This window comes from Sminthopsis crassicaudata, chromosome 4, assembly GCF_048593235.1.
Source record: "Sminthopsis crassicaudata isolate SCR6 chromosome 4, ASM4859323v1, whole genome shotgun sequence".
In the NCBI taxonomy this organism is placed as follows: Eukaryota; Metazoa; Chordata; class Mammalia; order Dasyuromorphia; family Dasyuridae; genus Sminthopsis; species Sminthopsis crassicaudata.
In genome coordinates, this window is record NC_133620.1 from 443,184,011 (window position 1) to 443,205,525 (window position 21,515).

Here is a 21,515-nt window from a genome sequence, read left to right on the forward strand (position 1 = left end):
TCATCCCTCAATTGATAAATGGTCAAAGGATATGCATAGGCAGGTTTTTGTTTTTTGTTTTTTACCTGTCTCCAAAGGACTTTATTTCAAGAGGCAAAAGTAGAGAGTAAGTGAAAACTATACCAATTTAATATCTAATGAAATACATCAGAGCCAAGAGCCAGGAAATATTCTGTGCCTGGTCTGTGCTTTTCACCCTTCCCATACCTAACCTCCTAAATTAAACCAACTGGAATTCTTTTATCTTTTTTTTTTTTTTTTAAATTTTCAAAAAATTAAAAAAAATTTTGAATTTATTAAAATAATTGCTTTTTATTTTCAAAATATATGCAAACATAGTTTTCAACATTAACCCTTACAAAATCTTGTGTTCCAAATTTTTTCTTCCTCCCTTCCCCCCACCTCCCCTAGACAGCAAGTAATCTAGTATATGTTAAACATGTGCAGTTCTTCTATATATTTTTTTCACAATTAAAATGCTACACGTGAAAAATCAGATCAAAAAGGAAAAAAGGAGAAAGAAAACAAAAAGCAAGCAGACCACAACAAAAAAAGATGAAAATTCTTTATTTTAATCTACCTTTAGTCCCCAACAGTCCTTTCTCTGGATGTTCATGGCTCTCTCCATCACAAGTCTGTTGGAATTGGCCTGAATCATCTCATTGTTGAAAAGAGGCATGTACAGGCATGTTGTTTTTGTTTTGTTTTGTTTTTTGTTTTGTTTTTGATGAAGAAATCAAAACTATAGTCATCTGAAAAATGCTCTAATTCACTAAAATGCTAGAAGGGATAGAACAGTAAACTGATAAAACCATTATGGAGATCAATCTAGAATTATGTCTAAAGAGTTATAAAATTGTGTGTACCTCCTTTTGACCAAGTGATACTAGTAATAGTTTCCCAAGGTGATTAGGGAAAAGGGAGAAGAGCTCATATGTTCTAAAATATATAGCAGCTCTCTTTGTAGAGAGCAAAATACTGGAATTGCGCATCAATTGGAGAATGGATAAACAAATTGTGGAATATAATTGTGATGAAATACTACTGTGCTATAAGAAATAATGAACTGATTGATTTTAGAAAAGCATGGGAAGACTTGAATAAAACCAAGAGAACATTGTCCATGGTAACAATATTGTTCTAAGAACAATTTTGAATGACTGTCATTTTGAATATTTTAAGTACTCAAGTCAACAACAGAGGATCTATGTAGGAAGTTGCTAATCACATCCAGAAAAAGAACTGAAAAATAGAAGTTTGTTTAGTATGGTTTTGCATATATATATATATATATATACACATATACATGTACACATTTGTGCCAAATGGTAACCTTCTCTAGGGTGAGATGGGGAGGGAGAGAGAAAAAAAGTACACAGCAGAGGACAAAAGAAAATTTAGAAGGAAGCACAGAAAAGCAGAAGAGTTTTGAAAACAACGTATAGTATTTTTTAAAAATTAAAGTTTTTTTTAATTTTCAAAATATATACATGGATAATTTTTGACATTCACCCCTATAAAACCTTGTGTTCTAATTTTTTCCCTTTCTCCCAACCTCTTCTTCAGTTGGCAAGGGATCCATACATGTTGAACATGTGCAGTTCCTCTATACATATACAGTACTAAATTTATTATATAATTTTTCAAAAAAAGGAAACTGAGAAATGGAAAAAAAAATTGGAGAACATTATCAATGTAAATTAGACTAGAAAGTGCCTCATATATCCAATTTTTTCTCCTTGAGAACTTGTTGAACATTTGTCAGTAGCCCCTGGAAAGAGGGTTCTTGTAATTGGGGTGGATCAGGAAGACTTCATGCAGAAGATGGTACCTGAGTTACTTATACCATAAAGGAAGAGAAAAATGCCCTGAAGATGAGACTAATAAGACATACACTTCCAGCAAGGAGGATGGATAGGTCAAAGACAGAGCTAGAGGAGAGAGTGTGTGAGATGCAGAGAGGCTGTTTTGTTGGGAGCATAGATTTAGCCAGTGAAATTGGAAAAATAGGGAGGGACTTGGTTGTGTAGAGTTTTAAAAGCTAATGGAAGAGTTTCTGTTTTATCTTGGAGGCTTGAAGTTGGTTGAGAATCAGATCTGTGCTTAAGGACTAACTTTAGTGTATAGAATATACTAAGATGGAGAGAAACTTGACAGCATGCTGTTGCCTGTTGTGAATGCATGTACATCTATAAGTAGACACAGAAAAAATTCCAAGTAATGCAGAGTAATTGAGGAATAGTACTAGGAGTTATGAGGCCTATCAGGAAAAGTTTTCTGTAGAAAGTAAATCTTATATTGTCTTGAAGGAAGTAAGGGAAGGGACTTTGTGGAGGTGAGGAGGAGTGTGTTCCGTGCATATAAGATGGAAAACTGTGTTTGAAGAACGACAGTGAGACTGGATTACAGAGTTCAGGAGGGAAAATCATCTATAAAGAGGTGGTCAAATTGAGTTTAGAGCCAGAATTGGAAAGACTTAAGAAATTGGTTATTTGACCTTAGAAGCAGTAGGGAGCCATTGCAGTATATTGAGTAAGAAAATGACATAGTCATATCTTTACTTTGGCAGCTATGTGTGGAGCATGGATTGGAGAAGGGGCAGAGCTTAGGAGGCTATCAAAATAGGTTGACCCCTCCTGAGGGATCAGGAGAGTTGGATCTGGAGAGGAAGAGAAATTTTGAACAAAATATACAATTACAACAACAATGTAAAATTAAAGTATCACTGAAAGGAAGTGGAATTTTGAATAAATGAAAAGAGAGATAACGAAACATTTCTTTTTCCTCACGACAGAGAAGTGGAGGACTACCAGGACAGAATATTATGTACATTTTCTTTTTTTTTTTTCTTTTTTTTTTTAATTTTTTTTTATTTTATATATATATATATATTTTATAATATTATCCCTTGTATTCATTTTTCCAAATTACCCCCCCTCCCTCCATTCCCTCCCCCCGACGACAGGCAATACCATACATTTTACATGTGTTACAATATAGTCTAGGTACAATACATGTGTGCGAATATCATTTTCTTGTTGCACAATAAACATTAGAATCCGAAGGTACATGCAACCTGGGCAGACAGATATTAGTGCTAACAATTTTCATTCCCCTCCCAGTGTTTCTTCTCTGGGTGTAGCTACCTCTGTCCATCATTGATCAACTGGAAGTGAGTTGGATCTTCTTTATGTTGAAGATTTCCACTTCCATCAGAATACATCCTCATACAGTATTGTTGTTGAAGTGTACAGTGATCTTCTGGTTCTGCTCATTTCACTCAGCATCAGTTGATTTAAGTCTCTCCAGGCCTCTCTATATTCCTCCTGCTGGTCATTTCTTACCGAGCAATAATATTCCATAACCTTCATATACCACAATTTACCCAACCATTCTCCAACTGATGGACATCCATTCATCTTCCAGTTTCTAGCTACAACAAAAAGAGCTGCCACAAACATTTTGGCACATATATGTCTCTTTCCGCTCTTTAGTATTTCTTTTTTTCCGCTCTTTAGTATTTCTTTGGGATATAATCCCAGTAGTAGCGCTGCTGGGTCAAAGGGTATGCACAGTTTGATAACTTTTTGGGCATAATTCCAGATTGCTCTCCAGAATGGCTGGATTCTTTCACAACTCCACCAGCAATGTATTAGTGTCCCAATTTCCCCACATCCCCTCCAACATTTGTCATTATTTGTTCCTGTCATCTTAGCCAATCTGACAGGTGTGTAGTGGTATCTCAGAGTGGTCTTAATTTGCATTTCTCTGATCAGTAGTGATTTGGAACACTCTTTCATGTGAGTGGATATAGTTTCAATTTCTTCCTCTGAGAATTGTCTGTTCATATGCTTTGACCATTTATCAATTGGAGAATGGTTCGGTTTCTTATAAATTATGGTCAGTTCTCTATATATTTTGGAAATGAGACCTTTGTCAGAACCTTTGTTTTTAAAAATATTTTCCCAATTTGTTACTTCCCTTCTAATCTTGTTTGCATTAGTATTATTTGTTATTATGTACATTTTCAAATACATTGTCAGATGTTTTTGATTAATTCTTAATCTGGGTAAAGGGAGGACGTTCTTTTCCAGAAATGACTGAGACAAAGACAAACTACACCAGCAAATTTTTTAAATGATGCCCCTCACCAAAAAAAAAAAAAATATATATATATATATATATATATATATATATATATATATATATATATATATATCTTGGGAAACAGTGTTGCTTGCAGAAGGCTGGCCTTGGAGAATAAGGAAGACTTGTTTTTTTGGTTTTGAATGCAAGAAAGATTTATGTTATGTTCTTGCAAGAATGGGTGCCTAGGTGGGTAGACACAGCTTTAAAACTCCAAAGGCAGCATTTTATTTCCTATCCTGCTGCATACATCCTTTCCCTGATTCCCCATGAATTGTAGCTTACAGAAGTTACAGGACTTCAGCCCTCTTTACATAGTCAGTCCCTGTCCCAAAGGAGCTTCCATTCTAGATAACAGAGAAGGGCTAAGGGAAAAGAGCAAGGGTTGGGTTATCACCCCTGATTAAAAGTCTCCCTATAGGGAGATGCCCAAACACACCTGAGAACCATCCCAGCTCCCAACAAGTTGGGAATAGTAAAGCTAGTTAAATAGCAAAAGAGCCAAGTCTTTTCATTGGGTAGACTAAAAGGAAGTAACCATTATTGACCAATGTTATCTGCCTCCTGTGGGTCCAGTCACTTCCTGAAGTGTAGACCTAGGTTCTGACCTTTCTTGGCCTGAGAACTGTAGGCCTAGAAATCATGTAACTTCCTGCAACCTGGGCCCAACCCCCAACCTTGACCCAAGACCTGACCTTCCTGCCCTGCAGATCTTTGGGGACAGGGACCTAGACCTAAGGTCTGACCCATTACATATCATAGACTTTTTGAGAAAACTTCATCTGGTCTCATTCACATCTGACTACTTGCTATTCCCTTCACTGCCTCTCTGGTGTAATTTATCCAATAACATTTACCCTCCAGAGGAGGAATGACCCAAATGCAGAGCTAACTAGATTTTTGGCTTTGAATTCATCAGTTAAAATCCTTGATTTAATTCTTCCTGATTCAGAGGAAGACTTGGTTTTGAGGCTTGCTCTTGACACATAGTTTCTGTTGGCTCATGAGTAGTTCACATTGTCAGTCATTTTAGTGTCTACTCCGGGACAATCCTTGTGTTAAATGCCAGGTATACAAAAGTCCCTGCTCTAAGAGAGCTCACAGTCTTGTGAGGGAGACAGTGTGTAGACCACTAAGTTAAAACAAGCTGTGTTTAGGAGAAATGGGAAATCACCAACAGAGGAAAAACATTTAAGAATGAGAGGCATCAGGAAGGACTGCTTGTAGAAGGGGGATTGTAGCTGGGACTGGAAGGAAGCCAGGAGGGAGAGAAATCCAAGCAGGTGAGAGAGCCAGGAGCTGAGGTTTGAGACTTGTAGAGGAACAAGAAGGAGACCGGTATGATTGGATCAGAGATTTGGGGGTACAAGAGGAAAGAAGCCTGGAACTATTGAAGGGGGGTACGTTATGAAAGGCTTGCATGACAGAGAGGATTTTGTATTTGATCGTAGAGAGGATAAGGAGCTTCTAGAGTTTATTGGATTCAGTGGGAAAGTGATATGATCCTGCCCAAGGAGGCAGTTATCATACTCTTTAAGTTCCATACAATGATGAAATCACAGATCTGGACCCCAAATAACATTGACTGGCAGTACTCAAATATTTCAACTTATATGTTATTTTATTTATGTATAGTATTTCTCTATTGATGTTGATCATAAATACACTCATGACTTGCAATCTTGTGTTGCATACTCTTCCACAAGTTCACCATAAGAACTCCTCCCAATTTGCTAGGGATCTTTTTCTAGTTTTCCTGGCATTTTGAGGAAGGGCTCAGGCTGCCCAGTGATAATTCCTTTCTCTCACCACATCAGTAGCCCATTTTCTTTTTTAATTATACAATCCATGAACATCAGAACAACTAACTATACATGCTTAGTAACTGCACACATTTAACTTAATATTTCCAGACACTTCTGATTCCTTATTGAATTTTTCTTTGTTTCTTCTTTCTCATTAATTTTTCCTCTTCTGTAACTATAGTTGTATGTCTATTCTGATTTTTTACTTTACATTATTTCATAAAATTATTTTTATTTCTTATATTTGCTAGTATTAATTACATTTTGATTTTCTGGCACATTGTTATACCATAAATTAGAGCATCTAGATTGTTCCTAGCTTTTTTGTAGTTGCATAGAAGGGGACCCTGCTGTTCTGGCCTTGCAAGTTAGAATACAGATTTGCCTATAAATTTAGAGTGGTCATTGTCTGTGTGGCAACAGTGGTGGTGGGAGAAGACAATATTGGTCCTGAATGGGTCTTTGATGAAAAGGAAGACTTCATAGACACCAAAAAAATACTACTTTGGGGGATCAAACTGGAAACAAAGTTGATAAGTGTCAATTGGCAAATGGCCAAACCAGTTACACAAATGTCATGGAATATTTTTGTACAATAAGATATAATGGTTGTAATAAATTTTAAAAAGTATTTATTAGAGTGGTACAAAGTGAAGTCAATAGAGCCAGGAAATCAGTTTTCACAAAGGCAACAAATGAAAAAACAAGCAGGGAACCACTGGTCATTTGATCAACAAGCTGGAGGACTAGACATTTTTTTTTAAATTTATTCCCAACACATCTCCAGAATGGAAATTGTCTGCCAGATAAACAGCTTCAGTTATCTATATAGTCTAAGATGCCCAGAATCCAAAAGAAGGTTAAAAAAAATCATGACCTGATGCCTATTCTTGGCTCACTCAACATCCTTCTCTAGCCTCCCAGCACCAAGACTGCAGTAATAGACATCAAGACCCATGATATACTCTTACAGTAAAACTAACCCCACAGTCTGGTCCCTCTGCCCTTTTTCCAGTACTGGAAAAGTACTGTGGAGACCCCAACTCCAGTTGGCAGAAGTTGTTCTAACTATGAGAGCTGCCATTGGGGCAGTCCTCCTGGAGCCAGTGATAGTCGGCACTGCTGTGAAGCTCTCCACTGCCAGTGCTGGGACAGACAAGCCTGTAGCGCCTGGGCAGTGACTTGGAACTTTGAGTGCTGGGACACAGATCTGAGCCATGGTGGGTGTGAGATAAGACTGTGTGAGCAAGACAGTTATTTGTTCAGCATTCCACTAAACCTGAGGAAAAAGAGGTTGGCCTCTCAGCTTCCAGTGCTTTCCCTTAAGTCACTTGGGGCAGAGATCTAGACTAATGAATTACTGAACATGTGAGGAGGCTGAAATGCTGTACAACAATGGGAGGAGGCTGGGATCCAGCCTTCAAGGAAACCACTATCAAAAGTGAGCAATAGGGGGAAAATTGAAGTTATGAAAGATCTCAGGAAGAAAACTCAAAGACCTTAAATGTATGCAGGTGAACTAAAGGAAAACATTAACCATAGAGGGGAATATGGCCTCTAAATCTAATCAATGAGTTCGGCTCTCAGTGAATAAATTCTGCAAAGAAAATACAAAGGAAAATGATTCAGCACTTGATGAAATAGAGGACTCTATGGAATGTGAAAACATGGAACTACAACATGCATAAACACAACTAAGTGGTCCAAAAGAGAATGAGAATTATTATGAAATAAAATTTATGATTGGTAGCAAAAATAATAGGTAGAAGAGAAAAACTGAAATTTGTGATGGCAAGTGTCACCAAAGAAAAGAGAAAACAATATATTTGGAAAGCAAAATATAGAAATGAAGGATGATCTAGAAGAAGGGAAGTAAAAATCAATACCATCAAAAGAAATTATGCTTACTATGTAAGCAAAGCATATTAATCTTTAAATTTTTTTCCCAATAATAACTTTTATTTTTCAAAATATGTGTAAAGATAGTTTCAACATTCATCCTTGTAAAACCTTGTGTTCCAGGATTTTTTTCCCTTCCTCCCACAAATCATACTAAGACAAGATACACAGAGTCAACTTAATGATCATAGGTCTCTCAGAAAAACACAATAGGACAAAAAGCCTTAACACTACAATGTGAGAAATAATAGAGAAGAATTGCCCAGAATTTTTGAACATAAAAATGAAATACCAAAATAGATCATCTCCAGGGAAAAACCCAAGCTGCAAACTCTAAGTTACATAGTAGTTAAATTTAACAAATCAATTCAAAAACAAGTTCTTCAAGTGATCAGAGAATGATCTTCAAATACAAAGGCAAAGAAATTCAGATAATATAAGTCTATCCTGCTTCTCCTGGAAACCATAGGAAGGAATAATTAATAATGTGCTCTGAAGAACAATAGAGCTCAGGATGAGCTGAAAGTTTCCTACCTTACAAACCTAAATTTTACCATAAATGAAAAAAAGATGGACATTCAAAGAACAGAAGAGATTATTTGCCTCTTGAGCACTTGAGCCAACAGAAATGCAAGAGTAAATAAATGCAACTTAGCAATAACCACAGAATGACCGTCAGAGATTTCTTTCTAAATGTACATAGGAAGAGAGGGGTGAGGCAGAAGTCTGGTGGAGATAACAGTACAGAAGTAGGCCTGGGGCATTAAGGACAGAACATGATGACATTCTGCTTACAGGTAAATTGATTTTTTTTTTTGCTTTGTGGAACTGTTACAACATAGGAGGGGAGCAGGGAGATAAAGAGAGGAATGTGTAATATATTGAGGTCAAATCAAATGATAACAGCTTGGGGAAGTTGAATCCTTTGGGCTCAGTAAGAAGAGTTTGCAGAGGAGATTGAGGAGGAAGGGAGAAGTATAGAAAAAGGGATGGGGATAAGCAAAGCCTTACTTTGGTAGTGGGAGGGAGTTCCATTGATGAATGTTCCTACGGGTGAAGAGAGATGATTCATGAAGGGAGATTGGAGGCTTGTGCTACATGTGATTAGTGTCATTCAGTACTTGAAAAGTCCATTCTACCTACCTTGAGAGGAGAATGGTAATTCTTGGGGGCACCTTACAGGAGGGTGGAAGGACATTCACCAAAGTAGATTTTGAGATAAAATAGGGAAAAGAGGTAGCAGGAAAGAATATAAGTCATTGGCGGGCTTCCATAATCAGAGACTAAATTATAGGAGTTATAAATCAGAATAATATTTCCATCTAGAATATATGGAAAAGATAGATAATAAAAAGCGAGACAAATGTTTCAGTAATGAGGGCCAAATTACAAATCATAGAAACAATAACTATGTACAAGAAAATGATAATGATGAAACTACATACCAAAATTTCTGGGATACAGCTAATGTAGCCCTCAGGGGAACAATCATATTCCTGAAAACATATTAATGGAGTAGAAAAGGAGAGGATTAATGAACTGAATAGGCATTTTTAAAAATTAGAAAAATAACAAATAAGCAAATCTAAAATTAGCACAAAAGAATTGTCATAGATTATTATTTTGATTAGAACAGCTAGATCTTTCATAGTTGGTTATCCTCCTAATGTTGCTGTTACTGTGTACAATGTTCTTCTAGTTCTGCTCATTTCACTTTGCACTAGTTCATAAAAGTCTTTCTAGGTTTTTCTGAAACCCTTCTGTTCATCATTTCTCAATAGTACAAGAGTATTCCAATACAATCATATACCACGACTTGTTCAGCCATTCTCCAAGTGATAGGTATGCCCTATATTTCTAATTCTTTGACACCACAGAAAGAGCTGGTAAAAGTATTTTTGTACATACATGCTTTTTTCCTTTTTCTTTGATCTCTTTGGAGTTCAGTGGTATGCTGGAAATCAAAGGTGTGTAAGTTTTATAGCCTGCTGAGCCATTCTTTGTTCCCTCCCTTCTCCCCAAGACAATCCAATATAGGCTAAACATGTCAGTTCTTCAAAACATAATTCCATATTCATTATTCTTGCAAGAAAAATCAGATCAAAAGGAAAGAAACCACGAGAAAGAAAAAACAAACAAAAATGTGAAAATACTATGCTTTGATCCACATTCAGTCTCCATAGTTCTTTCTCTGGATGTAGATGGTATTTTCTATTTCAAGTCTATTGGAATAATTAAGTCTGTCATAGTTGATCATCACATAAATTTTTTTTAATACCAGTGATAGCTTTTTATTTTTCAAAATACGTGTAAATGCTTTCTGTTGATATTTGCTTGCATTTTGTTTTCCTTCTCAGGTTTTTTTTCCCCCTAGATCTGATTTTTCTTGTGCAGTAAGATAACTGTATAAATATGCATAACATATTTTAACATATTTAACATAACTCCTCCCCTAGGGGAGGGAGTGGGAGGAAGGAGGAAAAAATTTGCAACAGAAAAGTTTTGTAAGGGTCTTTGTTGAAAAATTACCCTTGCATATGTTTTGTAAATAAAAAGCTTTAATGAAAAAAAAAAAAACAATTTTTTTAAAATGCATGCAAAGATAGTTTTCAACATTCGACCTTGCAAAACCTTGTGTTCCAAATTTTTCTCCCCCCATTCCCCCAAGCCCTCCCCTAAACAGCAAGTAATCCAATATAGATTAAACATGTGCAATTCTTTTAAAAATATATTTCCACATTTGTTATGCTGTGTGAGAAAAATCAGCTCAAAGGGGACAAAAAAAAACCACAAGAAAAAAAAAAACAAGCAAACAAACAGTAACAATTAAAAAGGTGAAAAATGGTTTGCTTAATAACAGAAAGGCCTCAATTTTATATTTTTATTTATTTATTTATTTAATTTTGTTGTTGTTTGTTGTTGTTGTTGTTTTTTTTGAGGCTGGGGTTAAGTGACTTGCCTAGGGTCACACAGCTAGGAAGTGTTAAGTGTCTGAGACCAAATTTGAACATGGGTCCTCCTGAATTCAAGTCTGGTGCTCTATCCACTACGCCACCTAGCTGCCCCAAAGCTGTGGGTAGATTCCCCCCCCCCCCCCCCAAGGCTGAGGTTAAGTGACTTGCCCAGAGTCACACAGCTAGGAAGTGTCTGAGACCAGATTTGAACTTGAAGAAGAAGAAGAAGAAGAAGGAGAAGAAGAAAAAGAGTTGGAATTATAGAATTCTGGAATAATCTTCTCCAAAGGAGTTTGTGTAATCTTTTGGGATTTTCAAGAATTGACTAGATAGTTGAATTAGGTGGTAGAACTAGATATTCCTATATGATTGATATGATTGATATTTTGATTCTTTAAAGGCTTGCTTCAAGGCTACAACTAAATCCTTACATAAATTGTGACCGTCAAGTAGTGGGTCTCATTTTTTAAGAAATGTACCAGAATTGTAATGTCTACATGAGTAAAAGTCATTTGAGGAGTTAACCATGTTACCATTACTCAAAATTTTTTAAACTTTTGGAATTGTCTCCAGAGCTGGTTTACAAGTCACACAAGAAAATAATTCTTACTATGTCATTTCAATTCAGGCATCTCTGAAGTGACTAATAGGTGCTAGGTGCTAGGGATACTGAGGAAAAGACCAAAACAATGATTTCAGTCAGTCTATAGTCTACTCTAAACAAAATAATCAAACTTGAGCAACCTGTCATTATTTATGTAATTTGACTTTCTGAAAAACAGAATGTGAATACTTCCAAAGAATGAATATTTGCTGTTGCATAAGATATCCCAGGTGCTGCACAATTGGCAGTTTCAAAAAAAAGTAGTATTAAAAAAATGTCAGCATCATTTGAACCGTAATAATTAGAAAAGTATGTAGCATACTAGGTGCATAGATAAAATGCATTTGATTGTATACATTCTGATATGTTTGCTTTTTAAAAAATCATGCCTGCTGGATATAGTGGTACATCTAATCTTTGCTATTGTGGAGATGAAAGCTTGTGGATTGTTTGAGCTTGGGAGTTCTAAGTTGCAGTGGTCTAAGTCACAGACAGTAGTCTGTACTAAGTTTGGCACCCATATGGTGCACTGACTGTCTATGACTTAGTCTGAAGATCAAAGCTTCCATGCCAGTCACTAAGGGGAATGGGAGTGACTGCTGCTCTTCCAGTCTCAACAACAGCCACCTCCAAACTTGATCCCTCCTACCCCCCAAAATAATTTGTCATTTTTATTATACAATTCAACAGAATAAACATTTGTTAACTATCTACTATATTCAGGTCACTGTGCTAGACCTTGGGAGTGCAAAGTTTAAAAATGTCATAACCCCTGCCTTCAGATTGCATAGAGTCTGGTGGAGGGACAATAGATATACAGAAGATAGATAACTCTGATATGGCTTAGGTGGTTGAGTGATCCAGTGGGTAGAGCAGTGGTAATGGTGTCAGCAAATCCTGCTTTAGAAAATTTCCTAATCTGTGACCTTGAGCAAGTCGGCTAATTTTTTCCTCAGTTTCCTCATCTGTAAAATGGGGATAATAATGGCACCTCTCAGAATTGTTTTGAGGATTAATGAGATAGTATTTGTAAATGCTTTGTTAAACTTTAAAGTTCCATACTACTATCTATTATGATGTAAGAGAGTTCAAGAGGGATGAAAAATTAGAAGAAATGGTCACTACTTCTTTGCAGACATCAGTGAATTTTCAGACTTGGCACTTAAACTTAAGGGAAAAAAGGATTCCACCAGGGGAAGAAGTCCATTCCATGCACAAGGAATGATTGGCGTTCACAAATGCAGAGCACTTGGAGAGGACAGGATTAGATTAGAAAATGGTTAGTAGTCATATAGAGTCTCTGCAGGGCATGGTGTGAAAGGTGTCTGGAGGACAGAGCAGAGTGGGATTGTGGGGAGGCTTAAGTGCCTCAAAGCTTTTGCATGTTTTCTTGGGCAGCCACTGAAGGGACAGAACTGGATGGGACCTGGATTTTAGGGAGATTCCACTGCTGATAGAATGAAGTGGGAAGGGGAGAAGCCTGAAGGCAGAGAAAGCCAGGTAGGATGCCTTAGACAAGAGAGGATGAAGGTTTGGATTAAGGAGGGTGGCCTCTGGAAAGAAGGGGTCAGATCAATTTTAGGATTAGAATTAACTGAACTTGGCAATTTACTGGTCCTGCGGAACGAGGCAAAGGGTAACCTGGAGAGTAGTGGTTTAATTCACAGAATCTACAAAGAAACTAAAAGGAGCCAATGTAAGTGGGGATGTGATAGATTCACTTTTTTTATGTGTTAGGTTTGACCTGCTGATGTGACACACATTTTTGGGGAGATGTCCAGCATAAAGTTGGAAATGTGGGAGTAGATCTCCATGTCAGATGAAAAATTGGAGACAGATTTAGAAGGTCATATGCACAGAGGTGATAAGTAAAGCTATAGGAGTGAAGGGGATTAGGAGACTTGATGAAATCACAGACCTTTGTGGGTTGCCCATATTTATTAAGGGAATAGGAGGAGAAGGAAGTGATTGAAATGGAACAATCAGAGATGGGGAAAAAAAAACCATGAGAAAGTACAAGTAAGGTTGGAATAGATGATCTTTGAGGAAGATTCTGGCTCAACCCCCTAAGATTCTGTGTCACCAAGAGATGAAAAAGAATAAAACCGCAAGAGGTAGTCAAATGTTGGAAAGTGGGGATTGAGAAAAGACCACTGATGTAGGTTTTACTCTGATGATTGGGACTGATCCCACATGTAAAGGATAAGGACTATTAGCATCCTAGCAGTAGGTAGGCTGGATGTAGCCAAAAACAATCCAAGCCTGACGTGGTTAGTTTTGTTTTTATAATAAATGCACTTTCCTTTGTTTTTATGTCTTATCAGGTGTACAATGTTTACATGGCGGGAAGGCAGCTGTGCTCTAAGCGGTACCGAGAATTTGCAATCCTTCACCAGAACCTTAAACGAGAGTTTGCCAACTTTACTTTTCCTCGCCTGCCAGGGAAGTGGCCATTCTCATTATCAGAACAACAGTTGGATGCTCGACGTCGTGGGTTGGAAGAGTATCTGGAGAAAGGTAAGCTGGTTCTCAAGACAAATATCCAGAACTTCCACATAGTTTGAGGTCATCTTGGTGCCCTCACACACCCCAGCTGAGCTTCCTAGAACTGGCTCCCTAGTCCGTTGTCAGTGGCCTCCAGTAAAAGTGAACCTTTAGCACATTTTCTAAAATAGTATTTTTCCCCCCAATTAATTTGTAAAGACAATTGTTAGCATTCGTTTTTATAAAATTTTGAGCTCCAAATTTCTCTTCCTCCCTCCCTCTTTTTTCCTTCTAAGGTAAGAAATTTGATAATGTTTATATATGCTGTAGCACAACTGGATTTAATGATGGGAGCTTTGAAGTATGACTGACATGTCTGCTCAGTGTTGTGATTAATGGTGTGCTTTTATTAGCTTGCCAAATACTTAACATCAACACACAAATGCATAATTTGTTTTTAATGCATGAAGGGCCTTTGTTATATCATTTGCCAACAAACACACACATATGCACGCAATCAGATTCGCAGTTTGATTCTACAAGGGAAAAGTGGTTATCTTTGAGACACTGTTGGTTTCTGTTAGAGTAGCCCTCAGTCAACATTCTTTATGAAGCAGTTTGTTTTTTTAAACATCTCTCCCTTTATTCCCCACCTGCACCCTGTGTCCTAGTCTGCTTCTGTTCCTCGATGTGTGTCCCCCATCCTCCCTACTGTGATAGATAGAATTGCAGAGTTTTGGGCTATGTATTGGATTTTTTTAAAAATTTTTTATTATATATATATATTTTTTATAATATTATCCCTTGTATTCATTTTTCCAAATTAGCCCCCCTCCCTCTATTCCCTCCCCCGATGACAGGCAATCTATGTATTGGATTTTTTTTTGAAGCTTTAGTTAAAGGGTTGTTAGAGTGATAGTCTTATTTAGTAAATGTTGGGTTTTTTATTCTTGTAGAACTAACTGACCTGGTTGGATTTTTTCTTTTTGTACATATACACTGAATTGTTATCCTGGAAGAAAAAAAATGTCTGTGGAAAAGGTGGTGAATTTCTTCTATCACCGTTATCATTTTTTCTGAAATGGAAAAGCTTCTAAACTGGGCTCAAGGGAAATATGGAAGGGTTAAAATGAGGCATAGAGCTGCCTTATAATAGATAGAAAAGCCTCACAAATTCAGTTTCCTAATAGAATCGGAGTAAAATCATCAGGGTAATTTACCAGCCACATGAGAATGAGTCAGGAAATTACCTTCCTTAGATCAAGAAGTGATTTTCCTTCCTCTTTGAAGAGAAAGTCAGGTGAAAGGATATGCTCAACAACACACTTAATTGGTCAACGAGCTTGTGTAAAGCAGTTTTAAATGCCTGTGGTTCTCTGGCTGCAGCCTGTTCAGGGCTGAAATTGAATTTCATTCTTCTTTTTTCTATTTTGTCTTGGATTAGTTTTTCCCATTCTCTGAGCCCTCTTCTTTTAGCTCGCTAATTGATGGCAAAGGATAGAAAAGTTAGAATTAGCTATGTTTTGATTCCTCTGTATTCAGAATTATCCTGAGTCATATGGATAGGCCACATTCTGCCCTGTGGGAGCTCCATTCCAGCCCAGGGTTGGGGCTCCCCCCTCCCTTAGCTTCCCCCACTAGAGCTGCCTCTTAAACAAACTGAAGCTCCTGCTTAGTTTCTTTACCCTTTGAATTTAGGGTCTCATGCCAAGGTCTGTCTTTGTGTTCTATAGTGTGTTCGATACGAGTCATTGGTGAGAGTGACATCATGCAAGAGTTCCTCTCGGAGTCAGATGAGGTAGGTTGACAACCTCTATAGTGACTCTCTGTTCTTGTTAAAAAAAATATTCGTAACAGTTTTGAATTATAATAATTGCTATAAAAATATCCTAAACTAGTCCAGCCTCCTCCCTCTTTTCCATCAATCTCCTGCTTGTTCTTCAAGCTCCCTCAAGCCTTGTACCCATGAAGATCTCCTTGATGACTCTCTGTGTTGGTATCACATGTTTAGGAACTCATTTATATTATTAGGGGAATAGGAGGAGAAGGAAATGATTGAAATGGAACAATCAGAGCTGGAAATGTGGGAGTAGATCTCCATGGCAGATGAAAACTTGGAGATAGAGATTTCAAAGGTCATGTGCACGGAGGTCATAATTGAAGCTATGGAAGTGAAGGGGATTAGGAGACTTGAGGAGAATACAGACCCAAGGACAGACAGCTCATTTATATTGAGCTGCTCTTCACCATATGCTTAGGACTTTTATATATTAGCATCAACCATGCTTGCATGTGTCTTGGTACTTCAACAGACATGTTATTGGTATGGGTGTTCACCTGTAGAACTCTTTTTTTTTTTTTTTTATAATATTATCCCTTGTATTAATTTTTCCAAATTATCCCCTCCCTCCACTCCCTCCCCTAGATGACAGGTAATCCCATACATTTTACATGTGTTACAATATAACCTAGATACAATATATGTGTGTAAATACCATTTTCTTGTTGCACATTAAGTATTAGCTTCCAAAGGTATAAGTAACCTGGGTAGAAAGACAGTAGTGCTAACAATTTACATTCACTTCCCAGTGTTCCTTCTCTGGGTGTAGTTATTTCTGTCCATCATTGATCAACTGGAAGTGAGTTGGATCTTCTTTATGTTGAAGATATCCACTTCCATCAGAATACATCCTCATACAGTATTTTTGTTGAAGTGTATAGTGCTCTTCTGGTTCTGTTCATTTCACTCAGCATCAGTTGATGTAAGTCTCTCCAAGCCTCTCTGTATTTCTCCTGCTGGTCATTTCTTACAGAGCAATAATATTCCATAACCTTCATATACCATAATTTATCCAACCATTCTCCAACTGATGGACATCCATTCAACTTCCAGTTTCTAGCTACAACAAAAAGAGCTGCCACAAACATTTTGGCACATATATGTCTCTTTCCGCTCTTTAGTATTTCTTTGGGACATAAGCCCAATAGTAGCACTGCTGGATCAAAGGGTATGCACAGTTTGATAACTTTTGGGGCATAGTTCCAAATTGCTCTCCAGAATGGCCAGATTCTTTCACAACTCCACCAACAATGTATCAGTGTCCCAGTTTTCCCACAGCCCCTCCAACATTCATCATTATTTGTTCCTGTCATCTTAGCTAATCTGACAGGTGTGTAGTGGTATCTCAGAGTTGCCTTAATTTGCATTTCTCTGATCAGTAGTGATTTGGAACACTCTTTTATATGAGTGGATATAGTTTCAATTTCATCATCTGAGAATTATCTGTTCATATCCTTTGACCATTTATCAATTGGAGAATGGTTTGATTTCTCATAAATTAGGGTCAGTTCTCTATATATTTTGGAAATGAGACCTTTGTCAGAACCTTTACTTTTAAAAGTATTTTCCCAATTTGTTACTTCCCTTTTAATCTTGTTTGCATTAGTATTGTTTGTACAGAAACTTTTTAGTTTGATGTAATCAAAATCTTCTATTTTGTGATCAATAATGATCTCTAGTTCTCCTCTGGTCATAAATTCCTTCCTCCTCCACAGGTCTGAGAGGTAGACTATCCTCTGTTCCTCTAATCTGTTTATGATTTCATTCTTTATGTCTAAATCATGGACCCATTTTGATCTTATCTTGGTATATGGTGTTAAGTGTGGATCCATATCTAATTTCTGCCATACTAATTACCTGTGGAACTCTTAATAAACAGTCTTCATGACTTTTTGTGGTCTCCCCCTTCCATCCCCGAAATCAGTTGTCAGATGGTCTGTCTTCTGGTGACCTGCTCCTCTACCAGCTGGGCTGGTCTTGAATGACAAAAGCACAGCCCCTTACCTGGGCTGCACCTGGGAAAAAGCTGCCGAAGCTTGTGCTCTGCTGGCATTACCCCAAGACACTGAAACCAGTAGCATCCCTTTGTCCTAATGAAGCCTCCGAGTAGGATTTTAGTGGAGAATATATGCTCCATTTTTATTGGCTGATTACTTTATTGAGGCAGCTCTGGCTGGTCTTGGAGCATCTGGGCTTCAAGTCCAGTCTCTTGACTCTGTCTGTGAGGCCCTGCAAAGTCACCTCTCAGTGTCCACAGGCACATCTCTGCAGATCTGCATGGGTGGAGGGAGCTCCTCACAGTCACACATCCAGTGCTGCTCTCTCCCTCAGCCCCCCAAAAGTCCAGGTGGGTCTTATTTCTACAACAGTTTCTTAGCTCTTGTTGATGAGGGCAGGGTGACCTCCAGTTCTGGTCATGTTGTACTTTTTGATGACTGTATTTGATACAGTGCTTCAAGGTGCTGAAGCATTCTTCTCTCCACTCCCATGGGAAGCAGGCATCTGTGGAGGGCAGAGAGACCCTGAAGCGTGAGAGGCTTGTCCAATGCCCCAGTGGTTGGGCTGTAATCCAGACCTTTGTCACTTCCAAGAGCAGGGCGCTTTCTGCTAGCAGCCCATGGTTATGATAGCTTTCATGTAGCAGTGTCACAGTTCTAAGGTTGCAAAGTGCTCCGTGCCATTTGATTCTCACAGTAGTGTGTTAGAGAAATTAGGTTCTTTCTTCCATCGTTTTATTCCAAACTGAGGCCCAGCATGCTGAAGGGCCACATCCTTAGTAAGTGATCTGGTTTGCTTAACCAGTGTGAACTCGGGTCTCTGTTGTAGAACACCAAGGTAGGTTCACCCTAACAGTGAGTGAGCCCTAAAGGGAAGAAGAAGAAAGCTTGGCCAGCCATTCCATAGCTTTCCCTTTTTTGGGTCCTGTGTTGCAGTGTGGCCTGAAGTGGGTGTGGGGGCCACACATCTTCCCCTCCTCCTTAGCTCCTCCCTTCCATGTATTAACTTTAGGAAGACTGGACCCTCTTCATTCTTGCAGGAGTCCTTTCCTTGGTTCAGCTGATACAAGACTGAGATTTAAAAAAAAAAAAAAAAAAAAAAAAGGAAGGAAGGAAGGAAGGAAAAAGATAAACTGAATGCAGAAATAATACAAAAACTTTTGAATTTAAAGGTTTTAGTTTAATCTTATCCATAGGTTAGTTTTGTTGGAATAGCTTTAAGAGCTTCCTGGCCTTTTTCTTAATATTTTCCTTCCCTTATCTGAAAATTCTAATGTTTCTTCTTTTTAATTTCTATATCAATGTTATTTTTCAAATATGATTTGCTATTTCAGTGATGTAAATATGCAGGTTTAGAAGGTCTTTGCCATTAGTATTTTGAAATTCGAAATGAATGAACATAGTGAGTTGTTATTGATGTGTCACTAGCTTCACCCCAGGTGACACCATCTTGCTTTTTATTATTCTATAGAGTAATAAAAATCCACAGTACTCTGTGGATTCCTTAACCCACTTCTGCCCCACCTCCTTTTCCTTTTATAGTGACTTGGGACAACCCTTGTTGATATACTATTCACATGGGGAGGAAAGGGTAAGGAGCATTGGTGTATGGGGTTCAAAGTCCCAATGGATGGATCCAGCAAAAGGTAACACAGTGCAGATAAATCAGGTTGTTCCCTCTGCTCAAATCCAGCTGTCCACTGTGGCAACTGTGACATCCTCATGTACCAAATTTACTTGCATCCTATGAACCTTCAACTTACAAGGATTGACAGATCACTTTACTGGGATGACTGGTGTCTTTGTACTGGGACATATTGTTGGCTGGTCAAAGATGGGCTTCTCTTTTTCCTCCAAAGGAGGGCCTTAGCATATTCTACTTTTACTTCTCCAAGCATTTAATAGGAAGGGCTAGCCTACTCAAAGAACTGGATCTACTGACAATCTCATTACTTTTGTTAGAGGAAGGGCCCAGAGCAGGAGTTATCTATTGATACTTTGAGAAGAGACTTGGATTTCCTGCCCACTCTCTCCTGCCTCCTCCCAGCTTTCAGGGATCTTACTACTTCCTTCTCCCTCCTACCCTCCTACCCTCCCATTAACTATGTATCATCTTCCCATATTACTTCTTTAGGGGAAGAGTGAGACAGTAGGGATTCTCTCTGATCTGCCTTGGTATTATGGTAGAAGACAAATAGGAGTTAGTGGTTAGTGAGTCTTAATAGCCAAGCCTAGGGACATTAATTTGTGCTACAGAAAGCACTGAGGAACTCATACCTTCTTTTTTCAAAAAAACAAAAAACTAAAGGAGAGTTGTAGAATAATTTGTGGATGATCATTAAAAGCTATCAGAGAGCAATTTTTAATTTAGAGAGTAAGATAGCACACTTGGTCAGAACAAATGGAAAAGGGCTCAGGTTTCTGAGTGTTCATTCCCTTTTTTGAGGCAATGTAAAAGAGGAGATAGAATGTTGAGCTTGGACTTGGGATGACCTGCATATATCTATGGCTAGGCACTTAATCTCTTTAGTTTCTTCAAAGTGAGATAAAAATATTTGTTGTGCCTGTCCACTTCAGGCTTGTTGGGAGGCATGAAATGGGATAAGGTGTGCAAAAGCATTTTGACAATGTTTGTGAGATCCAGGTGGCCGTTCTTTTTGCCATGTATAAATAACAGTTCTTGGCCCCTCAGAAGGACTGCCACTTACTTTCAGTGCTCAGGCAGGGTCACATGAATAGGTTCTCATCTAGTCTAGCTTCCCTAGGCATTTTCACAGTATTGATGGAAGCAACTCTCTGGAGGCTTTCTTGCTTTAGGATTGGGCTCTGAACTGATTGAAAAAAGGAAACACAAGCTCGGGGCAGGATGGTTGTGATGTCCTAGCACGTGGCCATTCTGCCTGGGAGGAGCCTTCTCCTCCTCATTCCCTGATGTGGAGCAGGGCTTTGTTTCCTCTCTTTACAACTTCCCTTATTTCTGGTTAGACATCAATGATTTACTGTCTCTCTCGTGTTCAGGCAGTTATAAAGCTGATGTGCTCCAGGCTGGGAGGGAGTTCCTGGGTGTGCTGCCCCACATTCTCTGTCTGTTTTCCTCCAGAACTACAACGGCGTGTCCGATGTTGAGCTGAGAGTGGCTTTGCCGGACGCCACCACAGTCACGGTCCGAGTGAAAAAGAACAGCACCACGGACCAGGTGTACCAAGTAAGTGCAGCTGGTGCTGCTGCCATGTTCAGTGCCCAGGCACCAGCCTCTGAACCAGGATGGAGCTGTTCTGTAATGGCCAGGGTCTTAGCTCCTTGGATTTGTCTGGGGCACCGCGTTGGTTCTGGCCCACACTGGACGGGAAGTGGCTACAGACATGCAATTTTACAAATTGTCTTTGGCTTTCTGCCACTGTTTCTCAAGCAAGGAGTCCCCCACTCAGAACCAGCCTTGGAGATTTGGGGGAAGAAATACGCATTTATCAGGCATCTAGTTTGTTCCAGTCCTAGTGCTGAACACTGTACAAATTTTACCTGATTTGATCTTCACAACAACTCTGGGAGGGAGGGGCTGTTTTTATCCCTCTTTTACCGTTGAGAAAGCAGAGTTAAACAGAGGGGAAGGGACATGCTTGTTCCAGGCCACACAGTTGGGAAGAGTCTGGAGCCAGATTTAAACTCGGGCATTGCAGTGTTTCTGCCATTTGTACTTGCGTCCTGGACGTGTCTGGTGTGTCAGCTCAGTGTTGTTACAAACTCTTCCCCCCGCCTCCCCCCAAGAGTGTGGACGAAGGTTGGAGT

General features: G+C 38.6%; 1 protein-coding gene across 1 annotated transcript in view; it reads left to right on the forward strand.

The window, feature by feature from the left end:
- The window catches only part of SNX27 (sorting nexin 27), a 70,822-nt gene that overhangs the window by 36,307 nt on the left and 13,000 nt on the right, over window positions 1–21,515 (forward strand). Inside the window, exons 3-5 of the mRNA XM_074265411.1 lie at window positions 13,733–13,925; window positions 15,626–15,690; window positions 20,830–20,934. Coding sequence (XP_074121512.1) covers window positions 13,733–13,925; window positions 15,626–15,690; window positions 20,830–20,934 — 363 coding nt within the window. The remainder of the gene's footprint in view (window positions 1–13,732; window positions 13,926–15,625; window positions 15,691–20,829; window positions 20,935–21,515) is intronic.